The sequence below is a fragment of the Enhydra lutris genome, unplaced genomic scaffold (assembly GCF_002288905.1).
Source record: "Enhydra lutris kenyoni isolate GAN:26980312 unplaced genomic scaffold, ASM228890v2 scaffoldscaffold34, whole genome shotgun sequence".
Taxonomy (NCBI): Eukaryota; Metazoa; Chordata; class Mammalia; order Carnivora; family Mustelidae; genus Enhydra; species Enhydra lutris.
The window spans coordinates 29,834,115-29,859,467 of NW_019154118.1; the positions used below are offsets into that span (position 1 = coordinate 29,834,115).

The following is a 25,353-nucleotide window of genomic DNA, read 5'->3' on the forward strand; positions in this document are numbered from 1 at the left end:
TATGCTTAAAACTGTGTATTGTTCCATTCATATACATGCAGTTAAATACTATCTAATAATTAATATAGTAGCTGAGAACTTTGGTATATTTGCAAAATATATAGTTTACACTGGCATCTTTGGCCAAATTTCTCATGTGAAAATTCTACACATAATAGTTTTTCTACCAAAACTCAAAGTAAAGCTATTAATCATTAATTATTACATATTTAAAATGTACAGTATTCTTAATTATAAACATCAGGACAAATTCTGGAGATGTTCCGAGAATGATAGCTTTGGAAGAAACCCTGGAAGTCGACAGGTCCCCCTTTCCCTGGAGATCCACCTTGCTCACCCACAGACATTCAGCTGCTGCTCAAACAGCTCAGCGATGGGGAGGCCCAGTCTCTCACATGGTTGGTGGTCTTAGCGCAAACCCTCCTGTACACTGAGCTGAAAACATCCTTGCGAGTTTTACCCTTCGTGTAGTTCTGTTTTCTCTTTCTTTCATACAGTAAACCTTCAAATATTTGTACACAGCTATCACATCTCTCAGGCTTGTGCTCCTTCATTGGACGTGACCCCAGTTTCCAGAGCTCTGTGTCACCCCAGTTTGTTTAAATAACCACTGAAATACACAGACAATATAAGAAATAATGTAGACTATAGCAGTACTTCCAAAGATCTGTTCATTATTGCCTAAAATTATATTAAAATTTTAAAAGCTACGGCAAACCCTTTTTTGGGGGTTTAGTTTTGTGTGGATTCTCTCTCTCTCTCTCTTTTTTAATAAACATTGCCAAGACAGTTATCTTTTTTCTTTCCAAAACGTAAGCAAACTGAATCCAACAATACATTAAAAAAAATCATTCACTGAGATGGAGTGGGATTTATTCCTAGGCTGCAAGGTGGTTCAATATTTACAAATCAATCACTGTGCTATACCACCTTAATAAAGGGTAAGACCCATATACCTGTTTCAATAGATGCAGAAAAAGAACATTCGACAAAGTACAAGATCCATTCAAGATTAAAAACCCTCAGCAAAGTAGGTTTAGAGGGACTGAACCTCAACATAATAAAGGCCTGATATGAAAAACCCACAGCTAACGTCCTACTCAGTGGGGAAAAACAAGAGGTTTTCCCCTGGGGTCGGAAATAAGACAAGGGTGTCTGCTTTTGCCACTTTCATTCAACACGGTACTGGAAGTCCTTGCTGCAGCAATTAGACAACAAAAAGAAACAAAGGGCATCCAAATCAGTAAGAAATGAGTAAAATTTCCAGTATTTGCAGATGACATAATACTACATAGAGAAAACTCTAAAGACTCCCCCAGAAAACTGCTAGAACGGAGAAATGAATTCACCGAGGTTGCAGGATACAAAATCAACAGACAGAAATCTGTTACGTTTCTATGTACTGATAATGAAGTAGCAGAGAGATGAAGAAAACATACTTACAACTGCACCGAAAGGAATAAAATATCTAGGAATAAACTTAATAAAGGAGGTGAAAGCCCTGTACTCTGAAAACTATAAAACACTGATAGAAGAAACTGAAGATGACAGAATGAATGGAAAGATATTCCGTGTTCATGGGCTGGAAGAACAAATGTTACTACAATGTCCACACTCCCTAAAGCAATCTACAGATTTAATGCAATTGGTATCAAAATAAGAATACCATTTTTCACAGAGCTAGAAAAATTCCAAAATGTGCAGGGAACCACAAAAGACCCCCAAGAGCCAAAGCAATCTTGAAAAAGAAAAGTAAAGCTCGAGGTATCACAATCCCAGATTTCAAGATATACTAGGAAGCCACAGTAATCAAAACAGTGAGGTACGGGCACAAAACCAGCTCACTGGAACAGAACAGAAAATCCAGAAGTAAACCCACAACTATGCGGTCAATGAATCTTGAACAAAATAGACAAGAATATGCAATAGAAAAAAAGTCTCATCAACAAATGGTGCTGGGAACACTGGACAGCCACATGCAAAACAATGAAACTGGACCAGCTTCTCACACTGCACACAAAAATAAACTTGATACGGACTAAGGACCTAAATAAGAAACCCGAAACCACAAAAATCCTAGAAGAGAGCACAGGCACTACTTTCTCTAATATTGGCTGCGGCAACATTTTTCTAGGTATGTCTCCTGAGGTGAGGGAAACAAGAGCAAAAATACACTATTGGGACAACATTAAAATAGAAAGGTTCAGCAGAGCAAAGGAAAACAATCAATAAAACTAAAAGACAACAACTGAATGGGAGAAGATATCAGCAAATGACATTTCCAAGAAAGGGTCAGTATCCGAAATATATAAAGAACTGATACAACTCAACACCCAAAAAACAAATAACCCAATTAAAAATGGGCAGGAGCCATGAAGAGACATTTCTCCAGAGAAGACATCCAGATGGCCACAGACACATGAAAAGACGCTCGTCGTCACTCATCGTCAGGGAGACGCCAATCAAAACCACAAGGAGGTCCCACCTCACGCCTGACGGAATGACTAAACTAAACACAAGGGACAAGTGCCAGCGAGGATGTGGAGAAAAAGGCGCCCAAGTGCACCGCTGGGGGGAGTGCGATCTGCTGCAGCCCCAGTGGAAAACGGTGTGGAGATGCCTCAAAAATTAAAAACAGAGCTACCATGTGATCCAATAAATTATGGAAGCAGTCCAAGTGTCCACTGATAGATGACGGGATAAAGGGGACGTCACACACACACACACAGAGGAGTATTACTCTGCCACATAAAGCATGACATCTTGCCATTTGCAACCACAGGGGTGGATCTGGAGAGTTTAATGCTAAACAAAATAGTCAGTCAGAGGAAGACAAATACCATATGATCTCACTTGTATGTAGAATTTAAGAAACACAGCAAACAAAAAAAGGTGACAAACCAAAAACAGACTCTTCAACTCTAGAGAACAAACTGGTGGGACGTGGGGTATATATAGACATACATACAGGTACACAAGGGTTTTTACTCAATCTATATGGTTTCTTTTTTTTTTTTTGGATGTAGTGTGAAAACTAAAGTTACATTGTAAAATCCTAGGTTAAAAGATAATGAAATCGTTAGTGAGAAAAATAATTTTTAAAAATCTCGGTTTTTGCCAAGAAACAGATTCTTAACTATAAAGAATACAACTGAGGGTCCTCAGAGGGGAGGTGGGTGGGGTATGGGTGAAACAGGTGATGGGGAGAAGGAGGGCACTTGTGATGAAAAACGGAAAAAAAAAGGGGGGGGCGCCTGGGTGGCTCAGTCATTTAGTGTCTGCCTTCGGCTCAGGTCATGATCCCAGGGTCCAGGGGTAGAGTCCTGCGTCGGGCTCCCCGCTCGGCGGGAAGCTTGCTTTCTCCCTCTCCCACTCTCCCTGCTTGTGTTCCCTCTCTCTGTGTGTCTTTGTCAAATAAATAAAATCTTTTAAAAAAATGAACAAAAACTATTTTTGCAGACAAGTACTGTAAATTTTTAGAGTCTTTGCATTTAGCTTCCCACCTGCTATTATGACTTCCGTGCCCTCAATTTAAGAAAAGTGTGGGTGACTACCAACTGCCAGGACCTGGGCAGACAGCGACGAATGACAAGGAAAGCCCCCGTCCTTAAAATCTGTCTAATTAAAGAAGACTCTGAATATTAAATTTTAAACTAACTCCTTCTTTACATCACCTATTTACTCATAGCTTTGGGAAAAGAATTGCTTTTCTGGTTTTTTTTCCCCAAGTCCTATCTTTTTCAAGAGGCAGGTGATTCCTCCTGGCAGGAAAACTCAGGGGCATCTAGTTCACTCCCCAGAGGACAAGGGCTTGGGGAGGAGTCAGCCAGCCAGCGACTAAGGGTACCGGCGCGGACAGGGAGCTCATCACCTGTGCGCAGGCAAACCCGCGCGCGCAAGGGCTGAGCGGAGCGCGGCCAGGGCTCGGGCAGGAGCAGGAGGGCTGGGCGCACGTCTCACTAGCGTGTAACTAGGCAGCTGACCACGTGTTTACAGGAAAAGGAAAGGCACCGACAGAGACAAGGACAGACGGTGCAGAGGCATGTTTCTGCGCGGCCGGGTCCCCGTTCCGTGTGGGGTCCGCGGGGAGCACAGCGCCGCAGCTGCACGCGGAAAGCCCCGCAGAACTTCCAAGGCTGCGCGCTCGGTACGAACACGCGCGCTTACCAGCATCCGGTTCCCTGTGGCCGCGCGCGTCACTCCGCGCCTTCCGTCGGGGAACGGACTCCGCCCGGACCGCCCTGAGGAGCGGCGGGCGGCGGCCGTCCCTGCGGGCAGGATGAGCCCCGGTACCGCCCGAGCCGGCTGCTTCGGCGCGGCTCCGGCGCCGCGAACAACGCGGTGGAGAAGGCATCGCAGGCCCGGGCCCCGAAGGCACGTGTGCGGTCCGCCCGCCACCTTCCCGACCCCACGCGCCGAGCCCGCCGCGCTCCGGGGGAAGCACGGGGCTGGCGCGGAGGCAGCCTGGCTCCGTCACCGTGGGCTGCGGGCCTCCATGCGGCGCTGCAGGGCGGCCAAACGCCCCCGGGCTCCTGCAGCTCGTGCTGAGGGGCGGAGGCACAGGCGGTGCGCCCTGAGCTGCCCAGGGCCCGCGGGCTCTGCCCGCGGATCGCGGCCGGGGCGCGGCGTCCCTTCCAAGCGCGCACGACAGCGCGCCCTGCGCAGGGGCCGATCTCGTTCTCCTGCGGGCCCCGGCACCGCGCGGCCTCGCCGTCTCAGCTTTAGAGCCCCCCCGGGGCCGCGGGGGTGGCCGTCCCCCCGTTCCTGAGGTCGGCCGGGCTTGTTCGGCCGCGTCGCTGCCGGAAGGCACGAAACAGGTGAGAGGCCCCGCGGCCGCGGCAGATGCTCCGGGGGCGGCGGCCGTCTCCGAGACGCCGTCCTCCTGCGGCCGCGCTGCCCCCGCGGCGCTCAGGGCGCGCGCCCCCCGGTCCGCAGCTCCCCCGCGCGGCTGAGGGCGGAAAGGCGGACCCCGCTGTGGACACGGCCCGGTCCTGCTCTTCAGCGCCCGGCCCGCGGGATCTCCAGGTTCGTCGAACCACCTCAGTTTTTTCCCCGTCTTTGCGGCTTCCGTAGCCTTCTCTTTCGCTAGTTCAGCGCCGTCTCGGGGAGCCGCTCCCGGACCTCCGCACTTGCAGCTGTGCTTTGCCACCAGCGCCTTCAAACGGCCGCGCCCGCACTCGGGTTCTTTTTTTAAAATGCTCTTCGGGAAGCTCCCGCCGCTCTCGTGCGCGCTGCGCTTCACCGTCCGGTGCGGCCCGGCCGAGTCACCCTTAGCGGCGACGGAACACCCCGAGGCTGGTGTTCGGGCTCTTGCGCGTTCCCCGCCGTCCGACGCAGAGCCGGGAGGGATACAGGCAACGCGGAAGCCCGAAAACAAGGGCGGGTCTTCCTTACTACGGCGGGCGTCCTCTAACTTGTCATCTTTGGCCTCGGTCGAGCGGCCCAGCGTGTCCGGACACGGCGCCGGGCCGACCGGTCTCCGCAGGCTGCTCTCTGGCGAGGGCCTCGCCGCCGGCCCGCTGCGGGGCAGAGCTGTGCGGGTCGCCACGGGCACACACGAAGCGCCGCCGCGGTCCGCAGACGTCGCGGGCTCCCGCGTTGGACCATCCGCAGCGGTCCCGGGCGCGACTCTGCTGAATTTAAATGTCGGGCTCTCGGGAACAAAGGGTCTCTCCCTTTTGAAGGTGCCGGCACAGGAGTCGGCTGCTCTCACAGTGCATTTTCCGTCCCTTCCGAATACGGGGGCGCCGGACACGGAGGCTACCCAACGCTCAGCACTCTCGGTCACTCTCTCCGCGGGCGGATTTGGTTCCTCGCCGTTCAGACATTCACAAGGAGGCAGGACATTGGCTTTACTTAAAATATCTGAGACAGGTGTGACCGTCTCAGTCTTTGGGTCATTTACGTTTATGAGCCACTGGTTTACACGCTGAGTTTTGGGGAATGACAGTTCGTGTTCATCGCCGCCGCTCAGATCAGTTGACCGCACATTTACCGGTTGGAGAGAAACGGAGTTCTGGCTCCATGTGCAGAGCTCCTCCTTAAGTGTTAAGTATATTTCTTCATGTTCCCCAGCCTCAAGACTGTCTATACTCGAGAGGGTTTCAGAATTTGGTATTTGATTAACTTCATCACAAAATATCTGAAAGAAGAAAAAAAAAAGAACATTGTTCTATAGCTTAAACTTTTTAAACAACCAAAATTAATGAGTTGACACACCACTGTACTGAGCCCTACTGCCCTTGGCATAAAACAATAAAGTATTATGACTATCAACAGCCTAAGTGTCTAAATGATCTGTATTCCTGGCGTAGTCCTCAGAGGGAAAAAGAGGGAGCCAACGAAGACTTGGGATAAATTATGTTTGCTCTAGTTTCTGTGCCTAAAGCAACTACCTCTTTATTCTAACCATGTTTATGGCTTAGAAAATAATTTTACTATTCCTAGTCCATTGGGAGTACTGAATTTGTTGAAGGTTTTATAACACCATGTGAAAAATAGTTATTTACAAAGGGTATTTTTTTCCCCTGAAAGCTTCAGTGGACTTGCATGAGGCTTCTGAAAACTCTGTGACCCCAGTGTGAGGTTCCCACCGGTAGGGACGCATCTTCTGAGAGCAGGGACTCTCCCGGCCTGCACTGTGGGGTTCTAGACTCTGACTGCAGGTTACAATCACAGGAAGAGCTTTGTAGAAATAACTACGCTGGGTCCTAATGATTTACTACCTGGATGGGATCCATGTATTTGTATTTTTAAGTACTCCAGGCAATTCTAATTAGGATGTAGAATTGACGATTATTGATTTTCAAGAGTCCTTGAGACTTAGAACGGTAATAATTTCTATGAATTTCATAGACATTCTCATCACTAATTCAATGAAATTTCATGGAACTTATCAGTCTTTAATAAAATTTCATCATCACTTCAAAGTATGGTATGTGTTTAAAGATATTTCTAATTTCTCACATATACCTAGAATGCATTAATTAGTATCACATATAAATAAATATATTCAAGAGGATGTCATATTGTAAATCTTGTCAAAAAGTTAAATGGACTCAAAAGAAAGGAAATGACTGTCCCCCCCCCTTTTTTTTTACAAATTTTAGAAAAATTAAATATTCTGATATTGAACAAAATATCTTATTTTTCTAGCCCATTAAATAAATGAAGAAGCCCAGTAAATCAATTCCAGAATAAAACATTTTAGTCTCTGTAGTTAATGCTTATTGACATATTAACACGAAATAAGTTTTGAAACGAGAGTTTGACATTATTGGCATCCACCACCTGCTTAGACATCCTCGGTGCTTTGGTGTCTTTTGAAAGTGACGGGCACTCAGCCTCATCGGCACAAAGTAGAGAACTCCGTGCACACCTGTTTCTGAGGCTGAGCTGCTTTGACAGACAGTCACAAGCAAACCCTCGAGAGCTTCCTTTGAGATGAATCTAATGAGATGTAGAACTCTGGGTCTGAGGGTCTTTCTAGATGTATGTGTGATATTCATGGCTCTAAGATTTTTGTTGTTACAGGTCTGTGATGGCCTCATACCCCAAAGCTCCTGAGAAGAAGTTTAGCAACTTCTGATTTCACTATACTTTTCCCCCCAGATTTTGTCTCATCACTAAGAAATGAAACATTATCAGCTTCAACGTTTGCTTGTAAGTTACTGATATGCGAACTGTACTGGTTTACACTTTTAGTTTGTCTTTGTTTCAGTTTTAAAATCAACGCCCTTGAGGTAGACTTATCTGCCAAATACACCCATTTTAAATGTATAGTTTGATGGATTTTGACAAATCAGTCACCCATACACACCTTATCAAACAATCCAGAACCATCTCCCGGAAGTCCACACCTATCCACCACTAACCACCACTAACCCGCTATCACGACAGATCTGAGTTTTCATCTGATACCATTTTCCTTCTGCCTGAAAAACCTCCAGGGACATTTCATATAGTGCGGATGCTGGGCGAGTGGTGGGGAGTGCGGGCTGGCCGGCTCTGTTTGTTGGAAGATGCCCATTTTGCCTTCGTTCCAGAAGGATATTGCCAGCTGGATATAGAATTTTAGGCTGGGAGTTTTCAGATCTCAGAACTTCAAAAATACTTCACTGTATTCTGGCCCAACCTTAATGTGGTCTGTCTTATCTTTGTTTACTCACGTTCTATGGATCTTTCTTTTCCCCTCTAGATAAATTTTCAAATTTTTCAATTTTTTAGACTTGAGATCGGCTGACACACAATGTTCCCTGAGTTTCAGGTGTGCAACACAGGGACTTGACAGGCCCACACACCACGCTCTGTTCACCCCAAGTGTGGCTGTGTCTGTCCCTGCACCATACCACTGGCCGACCACACTCCCTGTGCTGCGTAGCTTAATTTAATGTTCATGTGCCTCTGCAGGGGGTGTGGATTTTTTTCTGAGGCTTGGCCAAAGGATATGTCCAGGTAAAAAGCCTATGAGATTATAGGGCTTATCTCACTGGTTTTCCTTTTTTCAAGATCCCGTCCTATATTGTCTATTGCCTAATGTCTAAAAACAGCTGTTTCATATGTTTTATTCAGAATTATCATTGTTTATGACAGGAAGGCATTTCATCGTAGCCAGAAGCAGCCTCCTTGCTTTCCTTTTTTTTTTAAAAGCCTTGTCATTATTATTTAGTTACTGGATCAATCAGGCCAAGGTTATGAGTTTAATCTTGATATCAGCCTACTAAGAATCTCATAAATGTGTGTAATTACTCATGAAAAATAAAGTACATGAACATTTCAGGAAAATCAGGTGAAATCCAGATTTTGTGGGAAAAAAACCTAAGTGAAGGCATGAACAGAGATAGAACAGAAAGGCCATTTCTAGCTAATGGTGATATATTTTCATTAAGAACCTAATGTCCACAAGTATTATAATTTTCAGGATGCTTTTTATAATCCAGTCTCCAATAATGATACTTATATTACATTGTAGTTTTAAATAGCTTTCATGTTTCATCAGAAAATAACATTCATAGAGCGTATTTTTCCAAATATAAGAGATGGAAAAAGAATAGAGAAAGCAGAGTGAGAAAGGATCAAAAAGGTAGAGAAATCTAAACAATTATTTCTGTAGTATCTATGATGAATTTGTGCTGACTCATCCACATCCTATCCTTGGTTAATGGCATACTTTTCTTTAGTGTAAATCACTGCAGAGATGGGACAGATTTATTACTAGATACTAAATTATTATTAACATATAGTTTCATACTTGCAAACTGCTTAGATGCTGATCTTCTAGGAGTTTCTGAGTTTCTTCCAGTTTAAGCTGGAACGCCTCTTTGTTAGTAGCCAAGTTTGCCCTGTTGTTTTCCTTCAATTCTTTACCACAATTGATTTTGGATAAGAGATGTTTCTGATGCTTGTGATCATTTTTTGACAATGATGAAGGCAAGGCATTATCTATAGCTCTGTGAACCATACATAAAAAATATTTAGTACATTTAAATAAAGTTAACCTCTCCCTATCTATACAAATGACACATTTATGTTGTATGGGTGTGTGTGGGGGTCTGTGTTCAGATAATCACATCTAAGGATATTGGAAAGGGAATTTAAGGCAGTCACTAGTAGAATAAAAATGGTTGTGGGGTTATAGTGCCAATAAAGCACCCCACCTTCATGTAAGAATACCCAATTATTCATGGCTTCGATTACAAAGTCCTGTTTCTCTTATTGTTTGGGCCAGATGTAGAATGAACTCCTGTAGATACGGAGAGTCGTTCCTTAGTTCTGCAAGAGCATTCCTATCTGGATAAAAATGTGCGGCACTACCCTTAGTTCTGAGCTGATGTTATCGCTGGTAGGTATTCCTGTAACCTAAATAAAGTTGGTTGAAGAGTCAAGCAGATAGAAAATATGAAAACTGTCTGTTTGCGGCAGACAGGAATTTTCATCCTACTTTACTAGGTTCGGAAGCCTGGCTCTTCCTTGATGGAGGAGGATAATCACGCTTGTTTTCAGCTGTGTCACAAAGACAAGCTGGTTTTCAGGCCACACAAGGTGTATCTTTAGCGCAGGCTCTGCCTGTAGTGTGCTGAAGTGCCACCCACAGAACATCAGTGGGCGACGCCACCTTCTATTAGAATTCTGCATCTTCTGGAAAGGTCTAGCAAGTTCTACTTCAGCACAGGTACAGAGTGAGAAGCAAAGAGCAGAGCAGCACTGTTTTGGGGGTGGGAAGGAAGGGTATCAAACAGCTGACTCCTGATGCACTGCACCGGCAGGCAGCGGGATTCCCAAGAGCACTCAGCCCCAGCTCACTTCGATGACTCCTGTTTTAATGAGGATAAAAATGTTTGTAGGATACATAGCCACATGTAACATATACCTATCTCCAATACACATATATATCTTTATTTGGACAAACTGGAATAGTCAAGGTGAATGGTTACTGGATTCCAGCCTTTTTTTGTGACCGCAGGGAGGTCATGGAGAGCAAAAAGGTATTTAACACAAGTTCCTGAACGCTGAGAGTGTGTTTCTCTCTCTGCCTTTCAGGTTTTCCTATTCTCACAGACTCCTTCCCCTTCAGTCACCTTTCCCAAACAAAATATTGCTAGATCTACAAAATATCTAATAAACCCAATTTATTTACCTTTAAAGTTGATGTCTCTCAACTTTTTCTTCTCTATTTCTTTCTTCTCTACTCCACTTGCTTCTCTTCTCTTCTCTACTTTCTTCCCCCAGTGAGGAAGGTTGAGGGGATGACCAGGAATAAAAGATGGGGAAGTAGGAAGAGAGGGAGTGTAAAGCGTGGGGGGAAAGGAGGAAGACATGGGATGGACTAGAGAGGGAGCTGAACGCAGAGGAGAAAACAGATAGTCAGATGGAAGAGGTAAGGATGGAGAGGCGGGAGAGGAGGGTAAAGAAGAGGAAAGGATGGAGGAAGAGGACTGCACAGGGGACAAAGAAGGTGTGGAAGCAGAAGGTGATGAAGACAAGGAAGAGCCTGGGGAGCGGCAGGGAGGTGGGTGGCAGTGAACTGAGGCAAGACGATGGTCTACAAAGGCCTGCGGCAGATCTGACACTGGGGGGGTTTGCGGAACAGACCGCTCGACGGACCAAAGAGGATCCAAGGTGGCGGGGTGTTCAGGCAACGGGCCGAGATCAGAAAGAGTGGGGACTGGCTGAGGAGGGGGATGAGCGGATAAACAGGAAGGCTTCAGAACGGGGAGAGCTTCCAAAGGGGTTAGGGAAACAACCAGTCGAGCTGGAAGGGAACGACGAATGAGGGCAGGCATTAGAGTGGCTGGAGGAGAACGTTGTGGAGGGAAATGTTTGGGTCTGAAAGTTGTGTAAAATAACTTGCTCTGTGAGTCAGGATGAGGGGTGATTGTGGAACTTCGGGGTGGGTGGGGTAGATGGTCATGTGGGCCGGAAGGAACCGGGGCTGGTAGATGTGGCAAACTGCGGGGGAAGCTAGGGGTCCCTGGCGCTGGAGGGTGAGGAAGATATTTGACTGGGTAGGACAGTACCGAGGCCGGTAAAGAGGTCTTTGGGAGAGCAGAGGGGACAGATGGACGGACAGGCAAGGTTTGGGGCTGGTGAGGGGCAGAGACAGTCGGACAGCTAGGAAGAATCTGGGAATGGTGAGATAGCAACAGGGCCCGTGGAGGGGAGAGCTGATCAGCTAAGTAGGGAGAAGGTGCGGAGACAGCCGGACAGGCAGGAATGGATCTGCACAGGTCGGAAAGCATATGGACAGGCAGGCAGAGAGAAAGCCTTGTTAAGATGTTCTTTTTGTTGTTGACGCTTTTTAGGTTGCCTCTAGGCTTTTGATTCCTAGTACATTTTTGTCCTGAGGGTCCAGGCATGTGTTCGTCTGACCAACCAGTGTCCTCTCACATGTGCTGAGCCGTGTGTGCAGCTTACTCACGCTCCCTTCTTCTGACTCCTCTCAAGAGTATTTTCATCTTTTAGAAGTCTGGTGGTCATATAGGTAATGAATGTGGGCTAGAAAATCTGGTTTAAATTCCTGGTACAAAGGAAAAGCAGAGGTCAAATAGATCACTGCTCAGCTCTGGCCAGATCTCTCAGGGTTGCCTGTGGCTCAGATCAGCTGTGTCGCCGCACATACATGGATATTGGAGATAGATATCTGACAACAGCATTTTAAAGTATAAAAACTTAATATGGGGGAAAATACAGCTTCTTCTCCCTTGCATCTGTCAGAAGGGTGAAGTACATTACACAAACGTGATAAGGATTTGGCTGTGACGGAAGCTGATTTTAATGTTAGTTCTTTATTAACATTCTTACATCTCATTATTTCCTGAGGCAGGTTCCGTCTTCGTAGGGATCTATTCTCTGATTGCTCTTGAGGCTTTAGCATTAAATGCCTTCTAGTTTTTCATACAATTTTTTGCCTTTAGATGATCGTATTGCTGATATCTTAAATTATGTTTACCTGCCACTAGTATTTTCCACATTGGAACAACTGTGTATGAGTACTGACAGCATCAACTACTTTGGATGCTCCCCGTTTCCTGCCATTACTTTACTCCTTAACACATTTTAGGTTTATATTCCACATATAGTGGATTTTTAATGTGACAATAGCTTATCAATATTGTACCTTAATCATATTTTCAATAAATAAAAAATGTATTTCTATTAACCTAACACCTGATCCTTAATATTCTAATATTTCATATTTGTATAGCATTTTATAATTTACAAAGCATTTTCATACATGTTATTGAACACTGTTAGTTATCTGTGGAGAGAAATTCAATGTTTTAATAAGTTAGTCATAGTGTTCTCTCTGTAAATTCTATACATTTGTTGTTTTCCAAATATGTAACATTCATGTGCGTGTGTATACATACAGATAGGTGTAGACTGTCATAGTCAAAATAGCACATTACAATGATAAGTGAAAGCTATGTACTCTAATTTAGAATGGAGATCATCTCTCGGAAAACAAAACGATGTATGTTACTCAGTGGCCCCAGCATAGATTTGGATAATGCTAACTATACATTTGGGTGCTACAGGGAAATCAGAGTTGTTCTCACACTTCATCTCTTCTAAGACTTTAAGGAAATGTAGTGTCGAGCGAAAAATGTCTATACCTTCATTCCTAGCACTACAGAGCCTTTTTTTTTAATTGAAAATATCTGGGGGCACCTGGGTGGCTCAGTGGGTTGAGCCACTGACTTAGGCTCAGGTTATGATCTCAGGGTTCTGGGATTGAGACTCACACTGGGCTCCCTGCTCAGTGGGGAATCTGCTTCCTCCTCTCTCTCTGCCTACTTGTGATCTCTGTCTGTCAAATAAATCTTAAAAAAAAAAAAAAGAAAATATCTGACAACACGAAGGCTGAGAACTGATATGCAGAAAAAGAAGCCTGTGAGCAAGGAAAACCCGTACACAACAATGCGAAGTGATTTGGAATTTTTAATAATCTGAACTCCCCCTCTCAATGTCTGTCATCTTGCCTTCCCCACGGAGTACTCTAGAGCTAAGCGGCCTTCACCCCCCAGCTTCCTCAGCCACTGCTGCCCGGCTTCTTCCCAGGCCCCCAGGTACTGCTTTTGCTGGAGATTAACTTAAAACAGACACATCTGCATCGCTGCTGTCTTTTGACTTTAATCCCCTTGGTTTGCATGTCCCCATGCTTTCCTGGTTATTTTCCTACTTTTCTAGTTGTTCCTTCTCAGGTTCTTTCTTGAGCTCCTTTCTTTGCACGTCCTTTATATGCTGGAATTTCTTTCTTTCTTTCTCTCTCTCTCTCTCTCTCTCTCTTTCAAGATTTTACTTATTCATTTAGCAGAGAGGGAGAGTACCGGCAGGGAGCGCAGCAGGCACAGTGGGAGAGAGAAACAGGCTTCTGCTAAGTCAGGAGCCGGATGTGGGACTCGATCCCAAGGGTCGATGATGCCTGGGATCACGACCTGAGCAGAAGGCAGCTGCTTAATGAACTGAGCCACCCAGGCATCCCTGGAATTTCTTTTTTATAGTAAACTCCAAGACTTTATTTCAATGTCATTCACTTATATTTCTTTGAATGGGGATATATACATTATTCACCAATAAATGCCTAATGCTTTAAATTTATAACTACCCTATATGTAGAACTTGAAAATTATTCCAATTAAATGAAAAAAAAATACAAAAAATTACTTTTGTTCTTACAATTCAAAATGTATTTTAAAACGACATTTTTATAGCAGCCAAAACCTTTAATCCCAAATTGAGAACTGTAGTCTCATAAGCGTGACAAAACGGCCACATTCTAACTTATTTATCTTGGTTATTGAGGGTGTGGGAAAAAATGCTGCAGATCCTCCGAAAGACAAAGCGGACTGACGGAGGGCGCGGGTTCCTTTTGGGCGCTCAGAGCTCCATCACTGATTGTTACTTTTATTTTATCATAACAGATATTTGCTGCAACTTAAAAAAAAGTTTAAATGGACTCTTGGTATTTATTATTGGTGATGCTTGTTAAGATTTAAGAATCCCAAAAATGAGAATCAGAAAATGACCCACAATTGAAAAACAAAACAAAACAAAAAACAAAACAAACCCGAAGGGACTTGACAGCTACACAGTATAATCTGGTGTTGCACATCAATAGTGTTTTTGAATAAGTGGTGTTTTTTCCCAAACAGAGCACCTCGTTAAGCATCTGGTAAATATTGTGCAGTCATACTAAGTGCTGGGGGACTAAGTTCCAAAGAAAATTAATGTGATTTGCTTGACCTAACACGGCAGGACAAATCTCAAGCATCATCAAGATTAGGAACTCAATCCGTTGGTCCCCGTGCCCTTAGGGGAAGCTCATCCACATGGACACCATCTTATGAAGACCTGGAGCTTTGCTCCTGAAATCCAGAGAGCAGCCAAACATTGAACTGGACCCTTGCTTTATAAATGATCTATTAAATATGCTTGTAAAACTAAAAAAAAAAAAAAAAAAAACCTTCCAAAAGGTCAAAAGAGACATAATTATTTTATCTCTTTACTCCAGGTAATTCTGTTAAGAAGATACTGACTGAACTGCAGTTTTAATCTGTGAAGTTTTGGTGTCAAAGCAAACGTATTGGGGCACCTGGGTGGCTCAGTGGGTGAAGCACCTGCCTTCGGCTCATGTCGTGATCTCTGAGTCCTGGGATCGAACCCTGCATCGGTCTTCCTGCTCAGGTGGGAGTCTGCTTCTCTCTCCCTCTTCCTCTGCCCGTCCCACAGCTTGCTTTCTCTCTCTCTCTCTCTCTCTCTCTCTCTCTCTCTCAAATAAATAAATAAATAAATTTTAAAAAGCGCTAATGTACTGAAATCCAGTAAAGTTCTGAAATTTCATCTAACTTAACAAAACTACTATGCATTTTGGTGAGTTTTTACAAGGTGCACTTGATCTGAAGAATCACTTTTAATTATTATGCTGAAATTTGTGAGGGTTATGGGACCCTCCTCTTTGCTTATCCACCCACACTCTGTGTAACCCAGAGGACTGCATCAACCACAGAGAGCTAATGTGAAGCTACAACTTTGGTTTTCCCCAAGTGTGGGAATTCTTACGACTGGACATGTCTCTCCCAGGGACCTAGACATTATCCACATGGAGCCATCAACATGGTTCCTGTTTGGAACATGGGGTCTAGTGAAGGTGGCTACACACCCACGCCCGTAGCTTGTTGCTCCTAGCTGAGCTGTCCTGTGTGGGGAGAGGGGCATAGCAAGGACTGACTGTGTGGGGAGAGGGGCATAGCAAGGACTGACTGCTCTGTGGTCTGCCGCAGGGAGTACCTGCTTGTGGACCATTTATAGCAACTGTTCCCTAGAATATCACGGTCGGGCTGGGGGGACATAACTACATACAAAAATGAAGCAACAACATAAACAATTCATGACTTTCAACTGTATTTACATAGTCTGGGTCTCTCACTTCATTTTAGGTCCAATTGTTTTTATACATTTGTACTTGGATATGTATCCCCTCAATTCAGACACCTGCAAGGAAATTTAGCACTATCTTGCCAAACTTGTACCATTTCATTTCTTTTTATTTTTAAAGTCAACAAATTCTCTCAATCATCGAGACTCAAAATTTCAGCTTCTTTGGATCATTTTTGCTTTTTTTTTTCATTTTCTTTATCCTATCATATACCAAACTCATCATTTAACTTCCATAATCTATTTCTTTTTTTTTTTTTAAGATTTTATTTATTTATTTGAAGACGAAGATCACAAGTAGGCAGAGAGGCAGGCGGGTGGGGGGGGGAAGCAGGCTCCCCGCTGAGCAGAGAGCCCGATGTGGGGCTCGATCCCAGGACCCCGGGACCATGACCTGAGCCGAAGGCAGAGGCTCAACCCACCGAGCCACCCAGGTACCCCTCCATAATCTATTTCTATGAAATGTATTTTCCTTCTATCCTTCTTTCTGACTTCACTACTACTATCCTTTTAACGTAAGTCCTTTTAAATTCATGGCTGGATACCTCCTGATTTCCCTGCCATTAATCACTCCATGTTCCACATTTTATCCTTCTATCTGGTCAACATTCTTAAATCCTCTTTCTTATATCACTTCTCTGTGCTGTGAAAAGGTGTATCATTCCCTCTCATCCTTTCCTTCTACCCACTCACAATATTTTTATTCCTTTACAGACCTATCATTTTCCTGCTATATAAAATAGTACTATTCCAGTTTAAGCAGTAATGATCTATCCTTTAGATTATCCCATTAATCTTCTCTTGTCCCCTTCAGTTTCTTTCCATCCTTTCATTTTCCAACATTCACACCAATATCTTTCTACAATGACAAAGAGGATTTTATCAGTCCCTGATTGGGGATCCTGGGGGGCTCAGTCAGTGAAGCGTCTGCCTTTGGCTCGGGTCATGATCCCAGGATCCTGGGACGGAAACTGAGTCAGACTCCTTGCTCAGCGGGGAATTTGCTTCTCCCTCTCCCTCTGCTCCTCCCCTACACTCCTCTCCTGCTCTCTCTCCCTCTCTCTCAAATAAGTAAGTTTAAAAAAAATCAGTCCTTAATTAAAAACCTTCACTGCTTCTCTACCAGTTACAGAACAAACTTCAAACTTCCCAGCTAGCCATAAAAACATTTCACATTGTATCTCAATCTACATTTCTAGATTATCTCCTCCTACTAGCAACATACCCTACAATCCTGCCACTCCAGACAAGCTCTACGTCCTTAGGGGTCCGTGTCTTCTACCACACTGCAGGCCTGGAGGTGGAGCTACGCCCCCTCATTAGACACCTGGTACTCGTCCTTCAAGCTTCTTCCCAACTTTACATTTCATACTTGATCGCTTTGCTAATATTTCTGTAACAGAGCCCCTTACACGTATTACATGTGTACTATAATGTAGCTGCAGACCTGTCCTGAGAGGAGAACCGCATCTCACTCACAGGGTCAACCATGCTGATCACTGTCACGCTCAAAAGAGGAATGTAAGACACTCAACATGGTTTCCTCCTCTATCTTTCTGGCCTCAATTCTGGGACTCACCAATTTGATGTCATCCTTTCAGGCTATTGTTCTATCACTCTTTTCCTTTCATAGACAAACATTTATCTTTACTTTCTCACTCTCCATTTCTTTTCCACCCATGGCCCTCTCTTTTCTGTCCCCACCCCCTCCCTTACACTACTCTGACAGCAGTCCCAGGCTGACTGCTTCCTGTGCAACAGAGGGGACACACTGCATCTGCACTGGATACCCTCTCTTTTCCAGATTCACTTTCCATGCTTCTCCACTTGTCTCTGCTTGGCAGAGATGAAATGATCCTTTGTCTTTTGGTTTATGGCTCGGTTTGGCCAATGGAAGGCACTAGAAAGAGCCAGGGTGACAGGAGAAAGACGTTTTTGATCATTGGTCTTGTAGCTTCCACTGTGCTGGGCTCCTCCACCGAGGACACGAGGGTCTGTCTGGCAGCCCTCTTCTGCGGGTACACACATCAACAGGTCAGGTCTGTGGGGGTAATACTGATTCTGTGGTGGCCAGTTCTTGAGGGGCTCCTCCAACCTGTTCTGGCTTTCCAGTTCCTTCATTAACCCCTCTCCCATCACCCCTCTTAAATGTGCCACCTGTTCCGGGGCAGGATAACAACTGTGTTACTGACTCCCTAGAAGCCATCCGATCTCTATAAACTGCTTTTTTCCCCAAGAAGCCCTACCCTTCCTCAGTTTCCGTGATACAACCCTCTCCTAGTCCTGCATCAACCCTTCTGCTCCTATCTGGAGGCCTCTGTCTTCTGCTTCTTAAATGTGGCTGTTCTCGGTGCTCTGTCCTAGATCTGTCATCACAGTACACACCCTCGTGGCTGTGTCCCATCCACTGTGCGGTGTTTTGTGACCAGAAGCCCACCTCTTTCTCTAGCGCTCTGAGCTCACGTAATTTCAATGACATATATTGAAATAGCCTCCTGTTTTGTCCTCTTTCAATCCATTATTCACATTTGTTCACAGGAGACTGGAATGACATATTAAAAAAGAAAAGCTGATCTAGACTCGATTCCAGGACCCCAAGATCATGACCTGAGCTGAAGGCAGAGGCTTAACCCACTGAGCCACCCAGGCGCCCCAGTACTCTTCTATACTTTTTGAAGCACTTTCGCTTCTTTCCTAGATTGTATACTAGGAATTGCATTTTATAGGGTTATACTCCCCACATCCCCTTTACAATGCCTGATCTAGTGCTATGCATGTTGTAGCTTCAATAAACATTTATAATAAATAAATGGAAAATATAAGATGGTCCAGGGTACTCTGGTTTGATCCATCCTACTGCTCCTTGGTGATTCATTTAAGCTACTCTGGAGAGGAACCAGGAGACATTAGCTTTTTCAAGACATCCAAAAAATATTTTTCCGTGAGGAAAAACCCATTTCTACCATAAATTACTCCTTTTATCTAAACTTATATTACTACAATTCAACACATTTTTTCTTCTCAGTAAAGATAAATAATGAACATCAGTATTTTAAAATGGTTTTAGTGATGGCTTCCATAAAAAAATATTCAATATAGGCAGCACTGTAATACCAAAGATGAGTTAGAATTTTGCCTTATTCTTGGGCAATTTATATTCTCCTCTACCTCAAATTAATCTATGAAAATAAAATAGTAAACTCTACAACAAAGGTGAGAAGTAACTGATGAAAAGGCCTACAAACTCAGCAGAAAGCTGTATAATTGTTACATATTAATAATTATACATTGTAATAATAAATTACTTACCTCCAATTTATTGTTGGTCTGTAGGAAGGGAGGAGGTTTACTTCTGATTTTAAATTGGATTCTTGAATTTGCTTGAGGGCTTCTTCCAACAGAGGAACTCGTTTTTGAAAAACTAAAGGGATAATAGAGAAAAATCAAATAGTACAGAATCACTTCATCTTCAATTATCTCTTTCTTATATAAGATTGGTCAATAATAAAATAGTACCTTAAAGCTTTTGTAAAAAGAAAGTATCTTTAAAAAAAAAAAAAAAAGAAAGTATCTTTTAATATAGTGTAACTATTTTAAATTTAGATATCTAATTCCCCACATAGAAACTGTTACATCGCCAATTTTGAGAATATTTAACCGGAAAAGACTTTGAGAAATGTCCAGGCTCTTCATTCTGGCATGTAAACCCCACTATATTTGATCTAGATTTGATTCTGACAAAATTTACGAATATTCTTTTTTATTTTTTAAAGATTTATTTTTTGGGGCTGGGGGGGGGGAGAATAAGAGTGCACCAGCAGAGGGAGGAGAGAGGGAGAGGGAGAGACTCTCAAGTAGACTACCTGCAGACGGTGGAGCCAGAGGTGGGCTCCATCCCTCAACCCTAAGGCCATGACCTGAGCCGAAATAAGAGTCGGCCATTCAACCAACTGAGCCACCCACGTGCCCCAAAGTTTATTAATATTTTTAAGAAGAAAATGGGAAGTGTAAAAACACCAACTACTGTTCACGGAGCACTTACTGTTACAGACATTATTTTCAAGCATGCTGTATTAACTAATTTAATCCTCACTACGGCCCATGAAGCTGACGCTATTTCAATGTCCATTTTGCAACGGAGGAGACTGGGCCCCAGTTCAGGGTCAGAGATTCTGTGGACGTTTGTCTACATATGTGCGGCACATCCTCTAACCAGCCCTGCTTCCCGTGAGTGCCCGCTTCCCCGAAGCCTTCGGCGGTGCACTGCACTCAGAGCACCCTTCTTGTCCTATGTCGCCCAGTGCTCTTCCCGCCCTGCTGCTCCAGGGGAAGCACGGCCGTCTGCCAGGGGCGTCTGCTTAAGCGGAGGGTAGGTTTTCCTGCAGTCACCTACCGCAGAAAACTCAAGGCATGGAGGTGGGGTAGAACTCTCGAGCTCTCCACTGACACCTCCAAACTGTCTTGGGTAACCTTCGGATTTGGGAATAAACTAAACGAATAAGACAATTACGTAATAGTTGTCCTTCATAGCTGTTTCTGCTCTTCATTCACAGCATTGAATTTTCTTAAAATATTAACTTGGTATTTTGCATAATATATCCATATTAGAAGCTAAAAAATATACATAATACACATTTGGAAGTCTTGTTCTTGATCATTTGTATATACTATAACTGTTTCTTTATGCAAATATAAATATGTATTCTAATTTCCCCCTTTTCTCACCGGAAGGCAGAATATTATATCTTGTGATCTGGACCATTTTTTAATGACTAACAATATGTCCTGAAAATCAGGGATAGACACAAGTTTTATATGAGCATACGGCTTATGCAACTTGGGGGACTTCGTTAAGAAAAAATAATGCAGGGGCGCCTGGGTGGCTCAGTGGGTTGAGCCTCTGCCTTTGACTCAGGTCATGATCCCAGGGTCCTGGGATCGAGCCACGCATCGGGCTCTCTGCTCAGCGGGGAGCCTGCTTCCTCCTCTCTCTCTGCCTGCCTCTCTGCCTACTTGTGACCTCTGTCTGTCAAATAAATAAATAAATCTTTAAAAAAAAAAAGAAAAAAATAATGCAAAAGTACTCATGAAATGAGGTGTAGGGGGCTGTGACAGTGAGGGCTCATGAAACTCAAGCCTTAGTAACTTCACAGTAAACCTCCTTCTGCTAGAAAACTTTCCACACCAGTCCACAAAGTTTCTCCATCACTTCTTCTAATAACTGTATATTATTTCATTGTGTGAGTGTGTCATTTGTTTTTGCTAAAACTCCTGACTCTTTGTACCCAGACCTTTTGGTAGTTGGCGCCCTCTTTGGGGCAAATAATTCCCATAAGTGGTAAGTAATTTTCTCAGGCATTTACAGTAACTGACCACATCCTCTTTCTTCAAACTACCTTCTCCTATGCCTTCTTTTTTTTTTTTTTTAAAGATTTTATTTATTTATTTGACAGACAGAGATCACAAGTAGGCAGAGAGGCAGGCAGAGAGAGAGAGGAGGAAGCAGGCTCCCCGCTGAGCAGAGAGCCCGATGCGGGGCTCGATCCCAGAACCCTGGGATCATGACCTGAGCCGAAAGCAGAGGCTTTAAACCACTGAGCCACCCAGGCGCCCCCTCCTATGCCTTCTTATACATTATTTTCTTTGTTTGCTTTTGCCATTGTGCATTCTTGAGAAGGACTTCTCAAACCTCTTTTAGTTTCTCTTGTCTATCTACAGTAAATAGTAGTGTATGTTAAGATTCTATTTTAGGAAAAAAAAAAAAAAGATTCTATGTTAGGCCCTACCCTCAATCTGTGGTCTATACCCTGTGGTTTAGCGTCTTTCCCCCATGGCTTCATTTATCAAGTATATATCACTCATTAATGAATCTTTTTTTTTTTTTTAAGATATTTTATTTATTTATTTGAAAGAGAGAGAGAATGAGAGAGAGAGAGAGAGAGAGAGGGAGAGAGCATTAGAAAGGGGAGGGTCAGAGGGAGAAGCAAATTCCCTGCCAAGCAGAGAGCCTGATACGGGACTTGATCCCAGGATTCCAGGATTCCAGCAGAAGGCAGTCGCTTAACCAACTGGGCCACCCAGGTGCCCCTCTTAATGACTGTTAAATATACATCTCTATTCCATTTTTTTCTTAAATTTCAGACCCATATTTCTTTTCTTTCTTTTTTTTTAAATAAGACTTTATTTACTTGACACAGAGAGAAAAGAGAGTGTGAGCGAGCACAAGCAGGGGGAGCGGCAGGCAGAGGGTGGGGGAGAAGCAGGCTCCCTGCTGAGCAAGGAGCCCAATGAGGGATTTGATTCCAGGACCCTGGAATCATGACCTGAGCTGAAGGCAGATGCCCAACCAACTGAGTCCCCTAGGTTCCCCACAGACCCATATTTCTAGTTGCTGACAGAAGGCTCAAAATCAATGCATTTAAAACTTAATGATCGTTCACACCTCTAATCTGATTCTCCTTCTTTATCCATAATCTTGATGAATATTATCATCATCTATCAAAATAATTAATTCCTTAAAAAAGTATAAAAATATGTGAAACTCTCTGCTAAGTCCTAGGGGCAATGCTCTCCATCTAGACTTTCCCCACTCTCCATCAATTAGTAACTGAAATCTACGGATTCTATCTCTTGAATTTATAACCACTTTTCTCAATATGCAGGACAGCTTGCCCCCTCCTGCCATAAGTACTGGAACAGTCTCGTGCTAGTCTACCTACTTCAGTATGTTTTCACTTCCATCTACCTCCATGTTGTCACAGTAATTATCTTTCTCACAAACAGATCTAATTGTAGTAGAGACCCTCAAGTTTCCCACCTACCACTATCCATCTTCCCTTCCTTCCTTGGCAACAGACTGAACACTCACAGTCAGAGCAGCGATGCAGAATTACTCTACACTTTTGTTCTGTCAGTCTTCCCTGCACATGGCATTGTTGATTATACAGAAGTAGACAGATGGACACTGTTAGGAAAATAATTTAAAAGGAGCTCAGAGGTACAACCTTTTGTTCTTTACAATTCTCCCTTCTTCCTGCCTACAACATTGGTGTGATGCTGGAGCTTCAGCAGCTAAAATGTGACCAGGAGGGTGAAGATAAAAATCACAAACTAAGGATAGTTGAGCCGAGAGACAGAAGGCATCTGAGCTCCCAGTGACACCGCATAGTCCTCAAACCAGCTGTGACTGCCTACCTCAGGACTTCACATTATACAAGAGAAAAATAAACCCATATCATATTTAAGCCATTGTTATTTTTAGGGGTATTACTAGCGGTCTCATATCATCCTCACTTAATGTTATCAGATTGCTTTTCAATTACAGTAGGGACTCTTACTGACACAGTAATAGGTTGCTTTTTTTTTTTTTAAGATTTTATTTATTTATTTGACAGACAGAGATCACAAGTAGGCAGAGCTGCAGGCAGAGAAAGAGGGGGAAGCAGGCTCCCTGCTGAGCAGAGAGCCCGATGTGTGGCTCGATCCCAGGACCCTGAGATCATGACCTGAGCCGAAGGCAGAGGCTTTAACCCACTGAGCCACCCAGGCGCCCCAGTAATAGGCTGCTTTTAAAAAAACTTTAGGTGGATTATATTTTGGATACGAGTGAAATTTCTAGCATGATATGCCAAGCGCTTTGAGCATTGGTTCTAGCTTGTTTTCTAGTCTCACATTCATTCTTCTTCATCTTCTCCCATCCTATGCTTCAGGATGCATTAAAATACATAATTTATTTGTAAAAGTTTTTCCTTCTGTTGGGGATTTTATTTTTTTAAAAGATTTTGTTTATTTATTTGACAGAAAGAGATCACAAGTAGGCAGAGAGGCAGGCAGAGAGAGAGAGGGAGAAGCAGGCTCCCCGCTGAGCAGAGAACCCATCCCAGGACCCTGAGTTTGTGACCTGAGCCGGAGGCAGAGGCTTTAACCCACTGAGCCACCCAGGCGCCCCCTGTTAGGGAATCTTAATTTTTTTTCTCTTTGCTTGGCAAAATGCTCATTCTTCAAGATGCAAATTAAGTTATTTTTCCAGGGATGGTGTCCTCGATGTCCCTGTATAGGGTTAGCGTTCTTCCTTCTATGTTCACACAGAAATTTATACATTCTGTTACCACAGATATTCTCAATACATTTATTGATATTGTTTACATTATTTTCATCTCCAAAATAAGCTGTGAGATCTTTAATGGTAGAGAATGGTTATCTTTCTATCTCAGCCCAGGGCTAAGTACAGTCTAGTACAACATTCGTTTGCTGAACATAAAGGTTCTGCTTGTCCTTCTTTCCTTCCTTCCCTTTCCTTCCTTCCTTTCTCTTAGAGAGAGCACATGTGTGTAAGGAGGGGTTAGGAAAGGGGCAGAGGAAGAGAAGAGAATCTTAGGTAGGTTCCATGCCCAGTGTGCAGAGCCTGACATGGGTCTCAATCTCATGACCCTTAGATCATGACCTGAGCTGAAATCAAGAGTCAGATACTAACCAACTGAGCCACTCAGGTGCCCCTGTCCTTTTCTTTGTGAAGCTTTGACATTTTATACTTAATTCCGTGTTACTATTAAGGTATAAAAAATGTAGATATGGTACCAAAGATTCAACTATAATCGTATTTAAATTCTTAATTGATTCCTGTCCTTACATTGTTAGATTATAATACTCTGTACAATTTCTTTTCATTTTGTCAGTCTCTTAGGTAAGAATTTGAATCAAAATGTGAATAAAATGCCAGAATGAATGTGACGCTAATTTACCAAGCCTAAACGTTAAATTCTCTGTTTACTACATCAGTTTTAGAAAAGACAAAACACTGTAAGCTGGTATGAAGTAGAATCACACTTGTGAACTTTTAAAATTTACTAATGGAGCCAACAATATATTCTCCAAATTAAACCTAAATCAAATTATAATTTTTCATTTGGTTCAAGTCTTATTGCTCAAAAGGTATGCTTTTTAGTTTGAATTTATACTTCTTTTTCTTAATTTACCATTTTATTGTCTACTCAGGTTGAATATGATAACATTTTCATTTTTTTAAGATTTTTTTTTTTTTTAATTTGACAGAGAGAGAGTACAAACAGGCAGACAGAGGGAGAAGGAGAAGCAGATTCCCCACTAAGCAGGGAGCCCAATGTGGGGCTTGAGCCCAGGACCCTGATATCATGACCTGAGCTGAAAGCATATGCTTAACCAACTGAGCCACCCAGGAGCCCTTCATTTTCATTTTTATCCTCATATTGTTCTAGAAGTTCAGATACCTGCTCTCCTCCGTTGTGAAAGAGGAATATGAGCGCGCTGGAATTTTTCAGTGACTTCTTCAAACTTCTCTTTTCTTTGTTGAAGTATTTGTTCTCTGATTTGTTGTTCTTTTTCTTCTTGTTCTTTTCGTTTTTCTTCAAAAGCTCTATATGTGAAACACAAAGTAGATAA

The 25,353-nt window shown here is 43.4% G+C and overlaps 1 protein-coding gene across 1 annotated transcript in view; it reads right to left on the reverse strand.

Moving 5' to 3' along the window:
* LOC111153801 (centrosomal protein 126) overlaps positions 1-25,353 on the reverse strand; it is a 95,483-nt gene that overhangs the window by 17,569 nt on the left and 52,561 nt on the right. The window contains exons 3-6 of the mRNA XM_022513041.1: positions 25,182-25,327; positions 19,246-19,357; positions 9,251-9,449; positions 4,168-6,142 (exon numbers count right to left, since the gene is read on the reverse strand). Coding sequence (XP_022368749.1) covers positions 4,168-6,142; positions 9,251-9,449; positions 19,246-19,357; positions 25,182-25,327 — 2,432 coding nt within the window. The remainder of the gene's footprint in view (positions 1-4,167; positions 6,143-9,250; positions 9,450-19,245; positions 19,358-25,181; positions 25,328-25,353) is intronic.